The 17,781-nt window shown below is 46.2% G+C and overlaps 1 protein-coding gene and 1 non-coding gene across 2 annotated transcripts; one reads left to right on the forward strand and one right to left on the reverse strand.

Moving 5' to 3' along the window:
* Positions 1-920: 920 nt before the first annotated feature.
* On the forward strand, positions 921-5,331 carry LOC142783859 (uncharacterized). Its single transcript, XM_075882543.1, has 2 exons — positions 921-1,143; positions 1,578-5,331. The coding sequence occupies exons 1-2, from the start codon at positions 994-996 to the stop codon at positions 4,230-4,232; spliced, it is 2,805 nt and encodes a 934-aa protein (XP_075738658.1). The 5' UTR covers positions 921-993; the 3' UTR covers positions 4,233-5,331.
* Positions 5,332-6,089: 758 nt separating this feature from the next.
* On the reverse strand, positions 6,090-6,162 carry TRNAS-ACU (transfer RNA serine (anticodon ACU)). The gene has a single exon. It is a non-coding gene; the product is annotated as a tRNA-Ser (tRNA).
* Positions 6,163-17,781: the final 11,619 nt, after the last annotated feature.

The raw sequence follows: 17,781 nt of genomic DNA on the forward strand, positions 1-17,781 counted from the left end.
GAACACGCATCAACTCAAGTATCACGGTAATTTTTAAAGAGGCGTACCGGCGCGGATGCATACACCGGCATACATTCGACCACTCTCAAGGGAAAAAAAAACCCTGATAGTAGTCATAACGGATAACAAAACTGTAGCTGTTTAAAATAAAACGTACAGCGTATCAAATTGCTGTAGACACGTTCACTTCAATGGCGCACAATAAATAAGACGAGTTTACGCGCACAAGTCATAATCAACGCCTACAGCTAACAAACGCCCTAGAATTATTAAATGAAAATAGTGCTTACTCGCGAGCAGGGCCCCCTCCAACACCACTGCCGACAGAAACGGGCGCCATCCCAACCCAGCTCAAGTTTGCAGCCGAATTCCCACTGCGCGTGCATGCGCTCCCTGCATGCGCTCCATGTATGCGCTCCACTTCACACAAAAGAAAAACTCGTCCATCCTTGCCTTTACCCTGAATAAATCCTACAGACAAACGGGCTCGCCACGTACACAAAAGCTCACTTATCATGCACATGGTACGAAATACGTGACGAACGCGGTGGTAACAGCACAGAACACCTACCAATTTGTAACAGAGCGCCGCCAGCAGCAATGTGGTGCATACCTGGCAAGTGCTCCACGATACGAAGCCACACGTCCTCGCTTGAGTGTAGCGCATCTTCGTGATCAGCAGCACTTGCAGAACACAAAACACGAATACAGAACGCAAAGCAGACTTCATACACGAGGGAAATCGACTCAAACACAGCCCTTCAAGAGGCGGTCGTTGGTTGAGCAGTGAATAACCGTCACCCCCGGAAAATCTTTTCAGGCCTGCGCCCAGCAATCTGACGTCATTTCCGGCCGGCCGACTCTCGGGGAAGCCGCAGCGGCAGCGAGCGCAGCGCGGGCGGCGGGGGTGACGGTTCGGCGGCGTGGTGTTGACAGTGTTTCACGTTTGTTGCTTTCCGTTGTTGTTTTGCGGCAATTTCGTTTCCGGGCGTGATGCTGGAGTGTTGTGTACCCGGATGCACCGGCAACTACAAAACAGGAAAGAAGATACAAGTGTTTTCCTTCCCTAAAGACGCCGACGCTCTGAAACAATGGCTACGCGCCATTCCTAGGAAGGACTTCGTGCCGACTTCGTGCACTAAGGTAAGAATTTGAGATGCTCCTGTCTTAGCTTGTCGTTGCTTGTTCGGGTAGAAACCACCTATGATGGGAAATACTTGAGCGTGTGGCCGCCGGGCCTCGCGAAGCGCTGACGCCAGCAGTTGATGAGAATCGCCCAGAAAGGCACGTTCGCAGCAAGGATGGTCAGCTGCGCTTTGTTCACTAACAGTGCCGCGGTGTCGTCCATTCTTGCAAGCTCTCGGTGGAAGCGCTTCGTGGAGTGCGGTGACATCACGCTCCCGTGTTTCCTTTCATGTTGCTTGTACCGCTTAGCGCAGCGCTTTTATTTAGATGCTTGCAAAACGTAGGTAGACTTTGTTTTAGCTGCACGGACTGTAAACACGGTCATGCAAACGGGAGCGCATTTTTTTCTTTTGAGAAGTGGCGTCTCAGACGTTCTTGAAACGTTTGTGCAGGTGTGCCCGGATCATTTCGACGCTTCATGCATCGAGAAGACGACATCGTACATGGATCCAAGGACAGGGAGAGTTATTGAAGTTGCACTCCCAGTACCATGGTTGCGTCCTGGATCTGTCCCAACGGTATTTCCCGGCTGTCCGTCCTACCTATCAGTACGAGACCAGAGCACGAGAGAAACCCCTGACGCCAAGAGGAGCCGACAAGAAGCCTCCCAACTCGCCCGTGCTGTAGAAGAGTCGCTGGCGTCATATGAAGCGGAGCAAGAACGAGACCGGTTTTCGTCCCTCGAAGAACTAAGGGCTCGCCTGCAAGGGGTGTCAGTGTCTCCGAAGTGGACTGTGATTCATAAAGAAGAGTGCTCCATGTTTTTGAACATTATCGACTATCGTAAACCTTGTTTGAATGCGTCATTGACCGTGTTTGCAAACCTTGAAGTCTCTGCCTGCTATCAAGGTTCACCAATCAAGAACCTTGGTAGCGCTGTTGTACCAGACTCAGTTCAAAAAGTAAGTTTCTTGTTGGAAATTTTGAACAACCTGTCGATGCTGTCTGAGGAGCGCTGCACTTATCGCCACCTGGCTCAAGCAATACATTCCCTTCTGGACAAATTGGAAGCCAGCATTGATGAAGGCAAGAAAGAGACGGTGAACTTTATGAAGGAGCAGCTACTACTACTTTCTGCAAAGCGCATTCAGTATAGCGCACAGGTGATGGTCTTTGCATGCATCTTGCGTACTATATCACCACATGCCTACAAGTTCCTGAGAAGCACAGGTGCACTAACTTTGCCCCACCCAAGCACTATTAGAAATGTGTGCTCGTCTATTCAAATGTGCCCACAAGTTGATTCTTCTGACGACACTTTCCTTCAGTATGTGTCTCAGAGATTCAAACATCTGCAGGCACATGAACACACTGTGACGCTGATGCTTGACGAGATTCATATCAAACCTTGTTTAGATTACAAAGGTCGGAACATATGTGGTGCAGCAGTTAACTCCAATGAAGCGGCCACATCGGTGCTCGTGTTTATGATACAAAGTTTGCTGAGCGCATTCAAGGAGGTGGCGCACATTCTTCCGGTAAAAACCTTACAGGGTGAAGATCTTCATTGCATGCCGAAGAAGGTGATTTTGGGCTTAGAAGAAATTGGATACAGGGTCATAGCCGTTGTCTGTGACAATAACTCGCTGAACAGGAAGGCAATGAAGATGTTTCTGCCAGAACCAAAGCTTAGCCCTGTTTACCAGCATCCGGCAGACCCAGATCGGCCGTTATTTTACGTGGTGGATGCTGTACATCTATTTAAATGCATAAGAAATAACTGGCTCAACCAGAAAAATGCTGGAACTTGCTTTTTCTACCCACGCTTCGAGCTTTCGAACAATGAAGTTCATCCCGAATGCAAGATGACTGCTTCATTTAAGCATTTGAGAGATTTGCATAAAGAGGAGTCACCCCTCCTTCTGAAGTCTGGGCATGGCTTGACGTCAAAAGCTCTAAATCCAAGCAGCTTTGAACGACAGGACGTCAAACTCGTACTGCAGGTTTTTAATCCGCACGTAGCCGAAGCCCTGGCCGCTCGCAAGGGTCATACTGATTTTCAACATGCTACAGCAACCGCCGAGTTCATCAAAATAATTCTTCGTTGGTGGAGCATTGTCAATGTAAAGACACCTAGTAAGGGCTTCCATCACCGTAATGTTTACAAAGAGCCCATGTCAAACCACACAGATGACCCAAAGGCAAGCTTTCTAAGTGCTTTTATCACATGGCTCGATGTGTGGGAATTTTATAGGCACGACACCGGAGTACTTACCCAGGAGACATTGAGTGCCTTGAGGCTCTCTGCTCAATCCCTTTTGGCATTGGTGAAGTACTGCGTTAGTGAGCTTCACTTTAAGTATATTCTGCTAGGGAAAGTCCAGACAAATCCCCTCGAGAGTCGCTTTGGACAGTACAGGCAGATGGCTGGTGGGCAGTATCACATATCTGTTCGCCAGCTTTGCGAAACCGAGGGAAGGATTCGCCTTCAAAATGCCCTTCCAAGGATGAGCAACGATGATCCCAGAAGCATCGAAGAGACGGACAGTGTCAGGGATGCGGGCACTTCTTTTAGTGTTCATGTTAGCGATGCTGACCTTGATGAGCTCAGAGCACAAATGCCGGTGATTGGTTATGTTGGTGGGTATTGTGCACACGCTGCAATGAAAGTTCTCAAGTGTGAAAGCTGCCAGAGGCAGTTGGTCGTTACCGGAAATACGGCCGAAACAGGAGAGGACACCCATTCTTTAATCGCACAACTGGATCGGGGTGGCCTCAAATTTCCTTCTGCTCTTGTAATCGCAGTAGTTATGTGCACGGAGGTTGTAGTTAGAAAGCTCATGACGGAAAGTACCTCTACCCAGTTTCTTCATGGGCCGAACCAAAAAAATGTCGTTCGGCAACTTACACTGGACTCTCTGCCAAGGCTTGAGGACATAGATACGTGTGAAAACGGGCACACCTACGAGCTCCTCATCACATTGGTTGCAAACTGTGCAGCAAATATAATGCTCAACAACTTGTGCAAGCAAAGGAACGATCTTTTACGCATTGAAAAAGATCAGAAGGCGAAAAATAGAAAGGCCCGAATTTTTCTTGGAAAGTAATTTTCCAAGCGTCGCGTCTTTCTCTTCACATTTATTCTTGTGAAACTGCACAGAGTGTATTTGATTGCATGTCATGACTTGATTTCCTTGGTATACTTCTGCCTTATGTAAAATGAGCCTTGTTTCCAGTTTTGTATCTCTTTACAAGTTGTTAGCTTTTAAAAGTGCTGTACTTTTTTCTTTTTTTTAACTCGAACTGCCTCGGTGCCTACTGTAGCAGTTGTACAGTCCGTTTTGGTACCTAAGCTGTGTACACTTTCCTTGTGCACTCTGTGTACAGACATGTTGTGCACTGTGATTTGTTTTTTCTTAGATTTTTGTTTGATTTTTTTTCTAGGACATGCACCTACTTGTGGCAGTACAATTACTTTTCTTTCTGTCATTTATCATGCTTTGGACCACAATTTAGTCACCAGTGTTCTTATGTATTGTATTTTTTGGCAAGTGTTTGAACCTGATACCTTGTGTTGCTACTGCTACTATTATAAACGAATGGTATGTTTTCCTCTAACCTACAATTTAAATGAAAGTGTGCTTTTTCTGTTTCAAAGCTCGGGGATGTTTTTGCTGTTACAATCTGTTTTGTTTTCTGAGTTTTATGTGGCAAGATATTGTGTTTTGTACTTTTGGCATATTTTCAGCATTAAGGGCAACATCTTGTGTTGCCTGTGGTCTGCCTGGACCGAGAACAATGCGCACTGTGATATTTGTACAGACAGCGTCTGGCTGTGATAAATAAATATGCATTATTCCATTCACGATATTCATTATTTCTTGATACCTTGATACGTTCCCCCGCCGCGGTGGCTCAGTGGCTAAGGCGTAAGGCTGCTGAGCACTAAGGCGCGGTTTCGATACCCGGCTGCGGCGGTCGCATTTCTGATGGAGGCGAAAAGCAAAAACGCCCGTGTGTACGAGATTTCGGCACAAAATAAAGATTCCCAGGTAGTCAAACTTGATCCTGAGCCCTCCCCTACGGCGCGCTTCATCGCCTGCCTTGCGTCGGCGCGTTAAACCATACAATCAATCGATAACTTGATAAATCGTGCGGACATGGTGTCAAGGAACCTCGCCTGAGTCGGTAGGCGTGAAGGGCGCGCGCGGCAAGCGCTCGCGGCTGGCGCAGCCACCCAGCGAAGGGCGGCCGGCGGGATGTGACGTCGTCGACGTCACGTCACGTGACGCGCAGGCCTGAAAAGCTTCCGGGGGTGACGGAATAACACGACCTAACAAGCAAAGCGGTTACAGCCGCGCTGACGCAACCACATATACGCATCTTAACTTATTATTGCTGATTAAAAAGGTTTGGTATGACAAAATATACGTAAAATATATTTACATATAAACAACAAAATAAGTAAAGTGTCTAATAGTTTGATGATTTAAGAAAAAAAAGAACGTGCTACTTTAAAAGCGCGAAATTTGAAACTTCTATTGAAGGTACACAATAAAGACAATTCGGAACAAACAACATTGGTAATAACAACACAAAAGATTCATATTGTAAAATAAAAATGTACAATTGTTGATATTCAAGCAAGAATATATTGCGACTGATATGGTTTTATATCAAACAGATACCAAATACAAAGTATACGATGCGGGACGCGGTGTGTGTGAATATATATATATATATATATATATATATATATATATATATATATATATATATATATATATATATATATATATATATATATAAGAGAAAGAAGTGTACACCTAAGGGCTCGTTTTTCCGTGTTTTCACACAATAATAATGAGATCTAACAGACAGTAATGCCAAGGAAGGTACAGGGGAAGTTATTAGAACCAACGGAATGTAAATAAGAAGAAAGAAAAGTGGATGAAGAAATAACCAGCCGTGAGCAGGAATCGAACCTACGACCTTCGAATAAGTCGTTCGATGCTTTAACCACTGAGCTACCACAGCGGCCTTCCCTCCATCCACTTTTTGGGTTTATATGTGAATTTAGAAGTAGGAGTGACAGTCAGCGCCATCTATAAGCCAAGCGACGAGTGTGAAACACTCTTTTTTGCGCATGTTTGGCGTCACGTAGCACGTGAACTTATTACGAGCGGGCAGCTGATTAATAGTCCCTCGTATACAACCTAATGACACCAAGTCTGCCAGTACGAGACCCTCGTTAAATGAAATAAGGGAAAGAAATGTATACCTAAAGGCTCGTTTTTCCGTGTTTTGACACAATATTGTGTCAATATTGTGTCAAAGATCTCCATCTTTGACCCGATCAAAGATAGAGATCTCGTGTTTAACAATCTTGTAACACTTTCTGCACAATGCCTCACGTCCTGTGAATCAAATGTACAGCCGAACTGTAAAAATGCCAATACCAAAAAAATACAGAAAAAAAGAGATGAAAGATTTGAAGAATTATACACATTAACAGATGTCCCACTGTGGATCATAGTCATGCGCTGTCAAACTGAAAAATCTGCGAAACGGAATACACCCATTTACTTAGCTTGCAGAGACTTCAAAAAAGGCATTCGACTCGGTAGAGATACCAGCAGTCTTAGAGTAGCTAGTGCATAATGCATGCATGAATACCCTAGCTAACATCTACACAGAGTCCACAGCAGACAGACAGGCAGACAATGAACTTTATTAAGGTCTTGAGGGGTGACTACAAATGTCTCTTTATGGGGGAGGAGCTGTCGCAGAGCAGAAAAATTTTATTCGTGAAGTGGATCTGGCAAGAAGACGAAATCTGAGCAATATTTACAGCTTGCTTAGCAGAAGTATTTGAGCCACCATGTTGATAAGAAACTCGAATAAACATTTACAAGGAATATCTCGGTACTTGCGCTTTGCAAATGACATTTTGCCTTTCAGCAGTGGTGCCGTGTAACTACAATGAACTCAAGGTCCAAACCTAGAAAGTGTTCAAGTAAGGTTACAGATAAATAAGTAAAAGACAAGAATATAATGTTAGGAGGCCAAACAAGAGAGCGAGAGTTCGCAACGGCACGCTACAATCCTTAAATATATATGTATTTAGGTCAGATATTCACAGGACACACTACTCATGAAAAGGAAATTCACCAAACAATATGGATGGGCTAAATCTTTAATGGCAGACATTCTCAAATCATAAAAAGCAATTTACAACTGTCCCTAAAGCAGAAAGTGGTCAACTATTCTATGCTGTGAGTACTAACATATTGTTACGGGTAACTTATTTAATAAATTAAATACGAGGCACTGTGCTCGGCGAACAAGATGGCGACAGTTCATAAACAACCAGCCACCAACGTCGTCTTTCTCTTTCTTCCAGACAGGCTGTGCCGGCTGTTGCGTATCATAACCCCCCGGTGGTAGAAGCACCGTCTCGGTGCTTGAGCGACTCGGATCCGGTAGAAGGAGGGTGATAGGGCTTGAGTCGAGCTATGTGCACGATGTCACTCGAAGGTGACGATGATGACGTTGAATCAACTGGAACGATCTCGTATGTAACGTCAGTCACCTGGCGAACGACGCGGTATGGTCCAGTGTAGCGTGACAGCAGTTTTTCAGAAAGCCCTACACGCCGAGTGGGGGACCAGAGGAGGACAAGGGAACCCGGTGAAAAGTGCACGTTTCGATGATGGGAATCGTAGAGCTGTCTTTGGCGCTCCTGTGAAGCCTGCAGGCGGCTGCGGGCGAGTTGGCGTGCGTGGTCGGCTCGCGCGATGGCTTCGCCGACATACTCAGTGACCGAGGGCAGCAAGGTGTCAAATGGTAGGGCGGGTTCTCGGCCGTATAGAAGATGAAATGGTGAATAGCCGGCAGTGTCGTGACGTGACGAATTATATGCGAACGTCACAAATGGCAAATGAACGTCCCAGTCTCGGTGGTCAGCCGCTACGTATTTAGAAAGCATGTCGGTTATGGTGCGGTTGAGGCGCTCCGTAAGACCGTTCGTTTGTGGATGGTACGAAGTGGCAAACTTGTGCTTGGCAGAGCAAGAGCGCAGGATTTCATCAACGACAGCTGATAGGAAGGTGCGGCCCCGGTCAGTGAGAAGTTGGCGTGGAGCTCCGTGTACTAAAATAATATCATATACCAGAAAGTCCGCCACATCGGTTGCGCAACTCGTCGGAAGTGCTCGTGTGATAGCGTACCGTGTCGCATAGTCAGTGGCGACAGCGATCCATTTGTTGCCTGAGCTGGAGATCGGGAATGGGCCAAGCAGGTCGAGGCCAACTCGAAAAAAAGGTTCGATGGGAATGTCGATTGGCTGAAGGAATCCAGCTGGTAGGGAAGATGGCTTTTTGCGGCGCTGGCAGGGTTCACAAGCGGCGACGTAGCGTCGAACAGAGCGGGCAAGACCAGGCCAGAAGAAACGACGACGTACACGGTCGTATGTGCGAGAGACGCCCAAGTGGCCCGCCAAAGGAGCGTCATGAAGTTGGTTGAGAATAGTCGCACGAAGATTTGCTGGTATGACGGGGAGCAAGTCATGGCCATATGGATCGAGGTTACGGCGATACAGGATGCCGTCTTTTACCAGGAACATTTGTAGAGATGCGTCGCGAGGCCTGGACTCAAGTTTGCCAATGATGGTTCGCAGGGAAGCATCCAGGCGTTGTTCGGGCCCAAGGTTGAGTAGCTGCGTCATAGACAGAAGGTCTGGAAAGGTGTCAGTATGGGCAGCCTCTTCCACGGGGTAGCGTGATAAGCAATCAGCATCTTGGTGTGAGCGCCCTGTTTTGTACGTTACGGTGAACGTGTATTCTTGTAATCGTAGGGACCAACGAGCGAGGCGTCCTGTGGGATCCTTGAGTGAGGCCAGCCAGCAGAGTGCGTGATGGTCGGTGACTACCCGGAATGGACGCCCGTATAAGTATGGGCGAAACTTGGCGACTGCCCACACGAGAGCGAGACACTCACGTTCCGTGATTGAATAGTTGCGCTCGGCTGTAGATAGTAGGTGGCTTGCATATGCTATAACACGGTCATGTCCGCGTTGACGTTGCATTAGCATTGCCCCGATGCCATGCCCACTAGCGTCAGTGCGAACCTCGGTTGGAGCTGATGGATCAAAATGGGCTAAAATCGGCGGTGTTGTAAGGAGCGTCGTAAGCTGGGAAAAAGATGAGGCTTGATCAGCGCCCCAGAAAAACGGGGTGTCCTTCTTCAGGAGGTTTGTGAGTGGGCGTGCAATGATGGCGAAGTCCTTAACAAACCGTCTAAAGTAGGAGCACAAGCCCACAAAACTGCGAACGTCCTTTGTTGACTTCGGAACAGTCCGTGACGGCGCGAAATTTCTCTGGATCCGGGCGGACTCCTGCGGCATCGACGATGTGGCCAAGTACGGTTATTTGACGACGAGCAAAGTGGCATTTCGACGAGTTCAGTTGAAGTCCGGCTCGACGAAAAACTTCAAGAATCGCCGATAAACGCTTGAGATGGGAGTCGAATGTGGGTGAGAAAACGATAACGTCGTCTAAATAACATAAGCAGGTTGACCATTTAAACCCTTGGAGCAACGAGTCCATCATTCTTTCGAATGTGGCCGGCGCATTACAGAGACCAAAGGGCATAACTTTGAAGTGATAAAGCCCGTCAGGAGTGACGAATGCGGTCTTCTCACGGTCCATCTCATCCACAGCGATCTGCCAATAGCCAGATCGAAGGTCGATAGTGGAAAAATACTTAGCACCGTAAAGGCAGTCTAAGGCATCGTCAATCTAGGCAACGGATAAACATCTTTCTTCGTAATTTTGTTGAGATGCCTATAATCTACACAAAAGCGCCATGTTCCATCCTTCTTTCTAATCATGACGACAGGGGAAGCCCAGGGGCTACAAGAGGGTTCGATTATATCCTTTGCAAGCATCTTTTCGACTTCCTGTTGTATGACTGTGCGCTCGGACGCGGAAACACGGTATGGACGTCGGTGAATGGGACTCGCGTCACCGGTATTGATGCGATGAGTAACAACACTCGTTCGGCTTAAAGCCGTGCTGGCGAAGTCGAAAATGTCACTATAGGACTCCAGGACGTGACGAAGGGCTTCGGCTTGATCAGGAGCGCGGTCTGATGGTACCATGTGGTCAACGTCGACGCCCGATGAACGTGTTAGAGTTGGTTCATTGTCTGAGGTGCAGCAATCATCCACTCTGAAGGGTTCAACCGTATGGTCTTGTAGAGCAGTAATTTCGGCTAGGGAGTATACCTTGTGGAAGAATTTGGGCAGTGAGGGCAAAATTGACGATAGGAAGGCATGTGCGGTTTCCAACGATTGTCAAAATGGTGTGCGGAACAGCGACGCCATGCGTAAGCATCACGGCATGAATTGGTGCCACCATGTAATCGCCGTCAGGTACAGGTGGTGTAGAGAAGAGGTCGATATGTGTGACACAGTTAGACGGAAGGCGTGCGAAATCAATGCAGCAAAGGCGACTTTGAGGTGTATTGGTCAGATCAGCAAGTAGAGGCATTTCAAGGTCAAGACAGCCGGCTGAACAATCTATACGGGCCGAGTGAGCGATTAGAAAATCCATGCCTAGAATTACTTCATGAGGGCAATTTTCTATAACGGTGAAAAGAACAGCAGTGCTTCTATCGGCGATAGTCACACGGGCAGAGCACATGCCAATAATCGCGGCAGTTCCCCCGTCGGCGACTCGAACGGCTCGGTTCAAGGCGGGTGTGACAACTTTCTTCAGGCGGCGACGAAGAGCAGCACTCATTATGGACACATGCGCGCCGGTATCGATCAATGCGCGCACAGGTACATTGTCTAATGTAACGTTAAACAGATTCCGGGTCGTCGGTAATGTTACACGAGGATTTCTTGCAGAGGTCGTCGTCAATGCAGCTTCACCTCCAGAAGCTGCACTGCCTAGTTTTCCGGTCGGGGGCGCTGCGAATAGGTCGGAGATGCAAAACGGCGTTGTGGGGGCGAACGAGATTGACGGCGAGCAGGGGATGGTGAGCGGGCGTAGCGAGGTCTCGTCAGAGGTGCGGCAGAATCAGAAGATGTGGTCGGCATAGGGGAACCAAAATCAAATGTTGAGGACGACTGGTGGTCAGAAGTGGCTTGGGTAGGAGGCCCATAGCGTGCCGGTGGAGCCCAGTGATTGCGGCAGTGGCGAGCAATATGACCGACACGTCGGCAGTTGAAGCAGATGGGCTTGTCGTCCGGTGTACGCCATTCGGACAAACTGCGCTGTCGAGAGTAGTTGGACCCAAATCGAGGAGCGGATGGACGACGATAAAAAGGCTCGGCAGAGTAGACTGGTTGAATGGGGTGTAGGCCGACGTTCGATAATTCTTGACGAACGACGGCTTGTATCAGTGAGATCGTGGTCGGTGAAGGATCAGGCGTTGGAAATGGAGTAGCTACTGGTTGGGCTGCCTCGACCTCACGACGAATGATGCGGGTGAGGTTGTCACATCGGGGAACTGGGCGGACGGAGTCATCACAAGAGGAAGTAGCAGCTGTGTTCGGCAGGCGCGTGATGCCGTGGGTGACGCGGCGGGCTTTAGCCTGTTCTAGACGGCGGCACTCTGTCAGGATCGTGTCGATTCTCGTGACATTATTAAAAACCAGCAGGTTGAAGGCATCGTCAGCAATCCCTTTGAGGACATGGTTAACTTTTTCTTCTTCTGACATGCGCTGGTCGACCTTGCTACAAAGCGCCAAGACGTCAAGAATGTATGAGACGTACGATTCAGTAGACGTCTGGGCGCGAGTGGCGAGAGTCTTCTTGGCAGCGAGCTGACGACCAGATGAATCGCCGAAAAGATCACGGATCTTCGATTTGAAAAGATCCCAGCTTGTGATTTCGGCTTCGTTGGTTTCGAACCATGTCCGCGGCGTGCCGTCGAGGTAGAACACAACATTGGCGAGCATGAGCGTGGGATCCCAGCGGTGGGTAGCACTGACTCGCTCGTACCGGTGCAGCCAGGAGTCAACGTCGATGGTGCCGTCAGCGGAGAAAGTTCCAGGATCCCGCAGGGGTGGCAGAGTGACGTAGGTTGTCGACTCGGATCGAGAGACGGGTGGGGATGAGGCACTGGCAGTTGAAGTAGCCGAAGAGTCCCCGGTGTTGCGACCGCTGCGCGTCTCCATCGAGGTACGGGAGTCGTCCACCTCCACCAATAATGTTACGGGTAACTTATTTAATAAATTAAATACGAGGCACTGTGCTCGGCGAACAAGATGGCGACAGTTCATAAATAACCAGCCACCAACGTCGTCTTTCTCTTTCTTCCAGACAGGCTGTGCCGGCTGTTGCGTATCAATATGGTGCAGAAACTTGAATGATAGTAAAAAAAGAAGAAGAAAGGAAAAAGTTCAGAACAGATTAAGAACTATGCGAATTAGAAACAGAAAATGGTTAGCATAACATAGAGATATTAAAAAAGAAGAGCTCGATAGAGAACAAACAGGGCTAGATGACATTCTAGCTGACATTAAGAAAAAAAAAAGGGGTGGACTTGGGCAGGTCAAGCAATGCGAGGTAGAGACAAGTGACCAGTTAGAGAGATTGTGTGGCTACAAAAATATGAGAAAAATAACTGAGAAAGGCAGAAGGCTAGATGGGATTCACATGCATAAGATCTAATAGGCTTGAACAGGGTTGGGAAAATTTTAGGTAACTGGGAGAAGCCTTTGTATAGCATTGGACATAAAAAAAAGGCTGATATACAAGAAGAGCATGCGTTATCGAGCTGTTATCGAGCATGTGTTATCGAGCCAGCCCAACGACACGATTCCTGCAGTAGGACAGTCGACGACGGACAATTTCCTTTCGAACCCGCCATGCCTACTACAGCCGATGCCTACTACGTCCAAAATTCTCAGTGTTTCGACTTCTGGTGCCCCTACTGCTCAAGCCTCCCGCTACTTACTGCGAACTCATCGCACCGATGGCCCTCTAAAAAGCAAGGCCCAGTGACTACCATCTACACGTCCTGGTAAAAATTCTTTCGAATACTCTGTATCTAGAATATTCTTGAAAATTCGCAAAGTAATAGAAAAGCGGATTCGGTGTGAATGGCATATTTCTGCGTTAAAAACTGATTTGGAAGCTAGCATTGTACCTAGAGGCCTCCGCATTGTCATAAAACCCGCCACACCTAGCATATCTGGTTCTGAGGTTGTCGCGTGGAACGAGGTGCTCTCTAGAGCTTCTTTTGATTTGGTGCGCATTGTCATTCGCCATTACGAAACATCGCTCAAAGCCATTCGTAACCAAGAAAGCCAATTACTTTTTCATCATAAACTCGCCATTCATGAATGCGCGCTGCTGGCAGCATACCAGCGAAAAAAATCTGATGAATTATATGCAGATAAAAGAAAGAAGCTTGTCAGAGACAAAGTTATTACGCCTCATACTCCCCCGATAAGGCATACCGCTGAAATTTCTTCGAAATCTATTAACTCCAGACCTCTAGGTGACCCCCTATCATCAGGTAACGTAGTCAACCTGTCTTCGTATGAACTTTCCGCTGATGAAATTTCACTATTGTCACGAGGACTCAATTTTTGCTCGGTGACAGGAGGTTTTAGGGAATTGAAGCTGATGAATGATTTGGACACTTTTGCCAGAAATTTAAGACTGAGATAATACTTCCTTGACAAAAGCTCTGCGAATGCCCCTACCTTTATTTTGTCATCTTACAAACATTGGACCCCACCTACCCAACGAGATAAGTGCCTAGACCTCTATATCTCTGCCATTCAACTCGATGTGCTACATATTTACCGCAAACAGGTTCCGTTTAAGAGAAACCTTTCGATCAACGAAACCACAGCAATGCAACAACTGAAAGGTCGTGGTGATATCATAATTAAACGAGCTGATAAAGGCGGAGCTGTGGTACTACTAAACAAACACGATTATGACAGCGAAGCTTCCAGACAGCTTTCCAACAGCACTTTTTACAGGCGGCTAGACGAAGACCTTACTGAGCAGCTCAAATCTATCCTTATACGCACGCTAACCTCATTGAAAAGCGAAAAATTCCCAATTCGGCTCTGCATACCCTCGTTCCACTAAGTCAAGTCGCGGGTCGCTTTTACCTCCTGCCCAAAATACATAAGTCAGGAAACCCTGGTCGACTCATCGTTTCCGGCATTGGTACAATTACGAAACTGGTCTCCCAATTTGTAGATACAGTAATTAACCGAATTCTGTCTTCTTTTACATCGTACATCAAAGACTCAAACCACTTCTTGTCCGACATCGTTGACCTCTCTGTCCCCCCTGATTCACTCCTGGTTACCCTTGACGTAGCGTACTTATATACGAACATTCCTCATGCAGATGGAATACGAGCAGTATTTCACTCATACGAGTCTGTCTGTGACAAAATAATTGACCGCTCGACTTTGATGACGCTTTTAAAATTCGTCTTGGAATCTAACAACTTTGAATTTGACGGCACTCATTACCTTCACGCTAATGGCACCTCGATGGGCACACCCAGAGGCCCTAATTATGCCAATATTTTTATGGGCATACTTGAACACGAATTTCTGACAAGCCGTTCACTTAAACCATTGTACTACAAATGGTACATTGACGATATATTCATGATTTGGCAGCAGGGTGAACCTCATTTCTTATCGTTCATTCACGATTTCAACAACGCTCATCCGTCCATTTCATTCTCTCATACCTACTCAGGACAAGCTATAAACTTTCTTGACGTAATAGTGACAATGTGTTACGGCAAGCTTGCCACTAAAGTTTACAGAAAGGCAACTGATACTCAACAGTACCTTCATTTTAATAGCAACCATGTCAACCACTCTAAAACCAGCATACCATATAGCCAGGCCCTTCGTTTTAAAGGAATATACTCCCAAGAAACTGATTTTAATTCCGATTGTGCGCAGCTTCGGAGTGCTTTATCAAAACAGAAATACCCTTCCAAGATTATAGATGACGCCATAAAAAGGGCAAGTAACCAGGCCCGCAAAACGCTTTTAAGCACCAAAAATAAACAGCCGGTCTTCTCCTGCACTAACCTTGTTCTAACACTTTCCGCGCCTGCGCAACACGTAAATGCCGTTTTAAGAAAGCACCATAACATACTTCTACAAAGCGAACGACTTAAATCAATTTTCCCAGAACCACCGCGTGTGACGTACAGAAGAGCGCAAAATCTGCGTGACCTACTCATGTCGTCAAAAAGCGTTCGTAGTAAACCTGCTGGCTGCCGTCCTTGCAACAAACCTCGTTGCAAAGTCTGCCAGCATATGACCACTTCATTTATCACAAACAGCACCGCATCTAACTTCAGCGTGAAAATAAATGGTGACCATAACTGCGACACGCGTAATGTAGTTTACCTCTTGGAATGCTTGATCTGTGGAATGCAGTACGTAGGCGAAACCGAAACACCCTTCCGATATTGGTTTAACAATCACAAGTCTCATATCTGTTCGCTTCCTCACCTTCCAATATCAAAGCATCCTGACGCTATGGGCCACTCATTTGACAACATTAGAGCCACGATTTTGGAGTCTGGCTTCCGAATGCATCATGACAGGGAAGTGCGCGAATCATTTCTCATCTTTAAGTTCAATACAATCGCAGGCGGTTCAAATGAGAGTACGGGGAAACTTAGCGTCTTGCATCAGTGACCGCTGTAGATGTCATTGCTTGTACCAGCTGTAATCCTTGTGCACGTGTCGTGACTTGTTAATTGATTGCTTATAAGTAGGATGTGATACGAGGTCCCCCATATAGATTTCATGTCTGATTGTTGTACTTATTTTATGATGTTTGCACTCACGTGATTATTGCAAGCGAAACGTATGCGCCTATATGCTGTTGCACCACTGTTACATCTGTAATTCTGACGAAGGCCGGTCCCACGGTCGAAACGTAAAGAAACCTTTCTGTTTTTCGATGTGTGTCTTCTTTTTTCTTTTTATTCATACTATTTACCGGCGTCCAAGAATTTATTCCCTGAAATTATATATATATATATATATATATATATATATATATATATATATATATATATATATATATATATATATATATATATATATATATATATATATATATGTGTGTGTGTGTGTGTGTGTGTGTGTTTACTGTGTACACATACAAAGAAGGTAAATTTCTCAATACAAGATGCACCACTGCCTACCTACATCTTTGATAATAATAATAAAACTACGCTTATAATACAAAACATCACCATAAATTTGCTCGCTTGCAATGGCGTTACGTCAATAGAATATTTGAAAAGCAGCACAATTTAAGCTGTCGATACAAAATGAGAACTGGTTACAATGAATTTGCGCAGAATAACAGCAAGCTATATATACGATTGGCACTTTTTAATATGTTTGTGTGTCGTTTTGATAAGTTTAATACGTATTAAGCCTTTCGGAAATCAATAAATATTATCGTCAACAAAACTGCCATGATAAAACAGAGTCGTCACCGATTAATGTTGTGACAACGTTACTTATATTCGGGTTTCTCGTGAAACAATCGAGTGCATGTAGGCTCATATGAGGAACACTCTGCTCTGGATATCGTTGAGACTGCCGACAAAACAAGCGTATGATTTAATCACGATTTTGATACTTCTCTTTTCTTTGTAGTTCGCCAGTAGCCACTTCTGATCTAACGCAGCTCAAAGCGCTGATTGAGGAACAAGCTAGGTGGATTAGTGCAAATTCTATTTGACATTTTTTTTTTCTGGGTCGGCAGGCTTCTGAAACGGTCAATGTCTAGATGCAATTTTGGCGTGCCTGCATATTCACTCGTGCACCATGGCGCATAAGAGGTGCGTTCACTGATAAAGGCTCAGAAACGCATTAAGCGCGCTAAAAACGAGGAATTACACGCTTTCGCAGGTTCGGGCGCGCGTCCTCCCAATGCAGAAGTTCCTGTGATCTTCAGTACAATGCGACTACAGCGCCGCCGCTACTGTCACCCACCGGAAAATTTGCCGAGATGCTGCGCGGCCGCCTCTTTCACTCTACTGTCCTCTTCTAGTACAGTGTACCCATACCCAATTGGAATGCTATAGAGGCGCGCGCGCACGCAAACGCAAGCCGCACGAAGGTCACACGTACTCGCAGCGCCATAGCGTCTTAATTGTCGCGTAAGTATTATTTAACTATGTTAGCGATTTAAAATGCTAAATTAAACTTACATAGTGATATGAAGTACACTAATTTAAATAAATCATTTTTAAATAATATGAAGTTATCAACACACAAAAAAAACTTCGTATGCGCCACACTTGCGACTGTCGATGCCAAGCAATTTAGACGGCCGGTCGTAGTCCGGCAAGCGCGACAACAGAGCAATGGTGTAACGTGTAACTCTGTGTAACTTTTAGCTTGTACGTATACTTCTTTACGTTAACGTGTTACCTGATACCAGTTAACGTTTACCGTCTTACCGGAACGTGCCTCTTCCAACGTTTTGAGCTAATAATACGCAAACATTATGCCTTTACGTTTTCTCAAACCATAAATGGTGATGCTAACTGCATTTAAATTATATTTAGCTTACATAGGAATGAATCATCCTTGCGGCAAAATCACGAGACTTCTTT

Source organism: Rhipicephalus microplus, unplaced genomic scaffold (assembly GCF_043290135.1).
Source record: "Rhipicephalus microplus isolate Deutch F79 unplaced genomic scaffold, USDA_Rmic scaffold_12, whole genome shotgun sequence".
Taxonomy (NCBI): domain Eukaryota; kingdom Metazoa; phylum Arthropoda; class Arachnida; order Ixodida; family Ixodidae; genus Rhipicephalus; species Rhipicephalus microplus.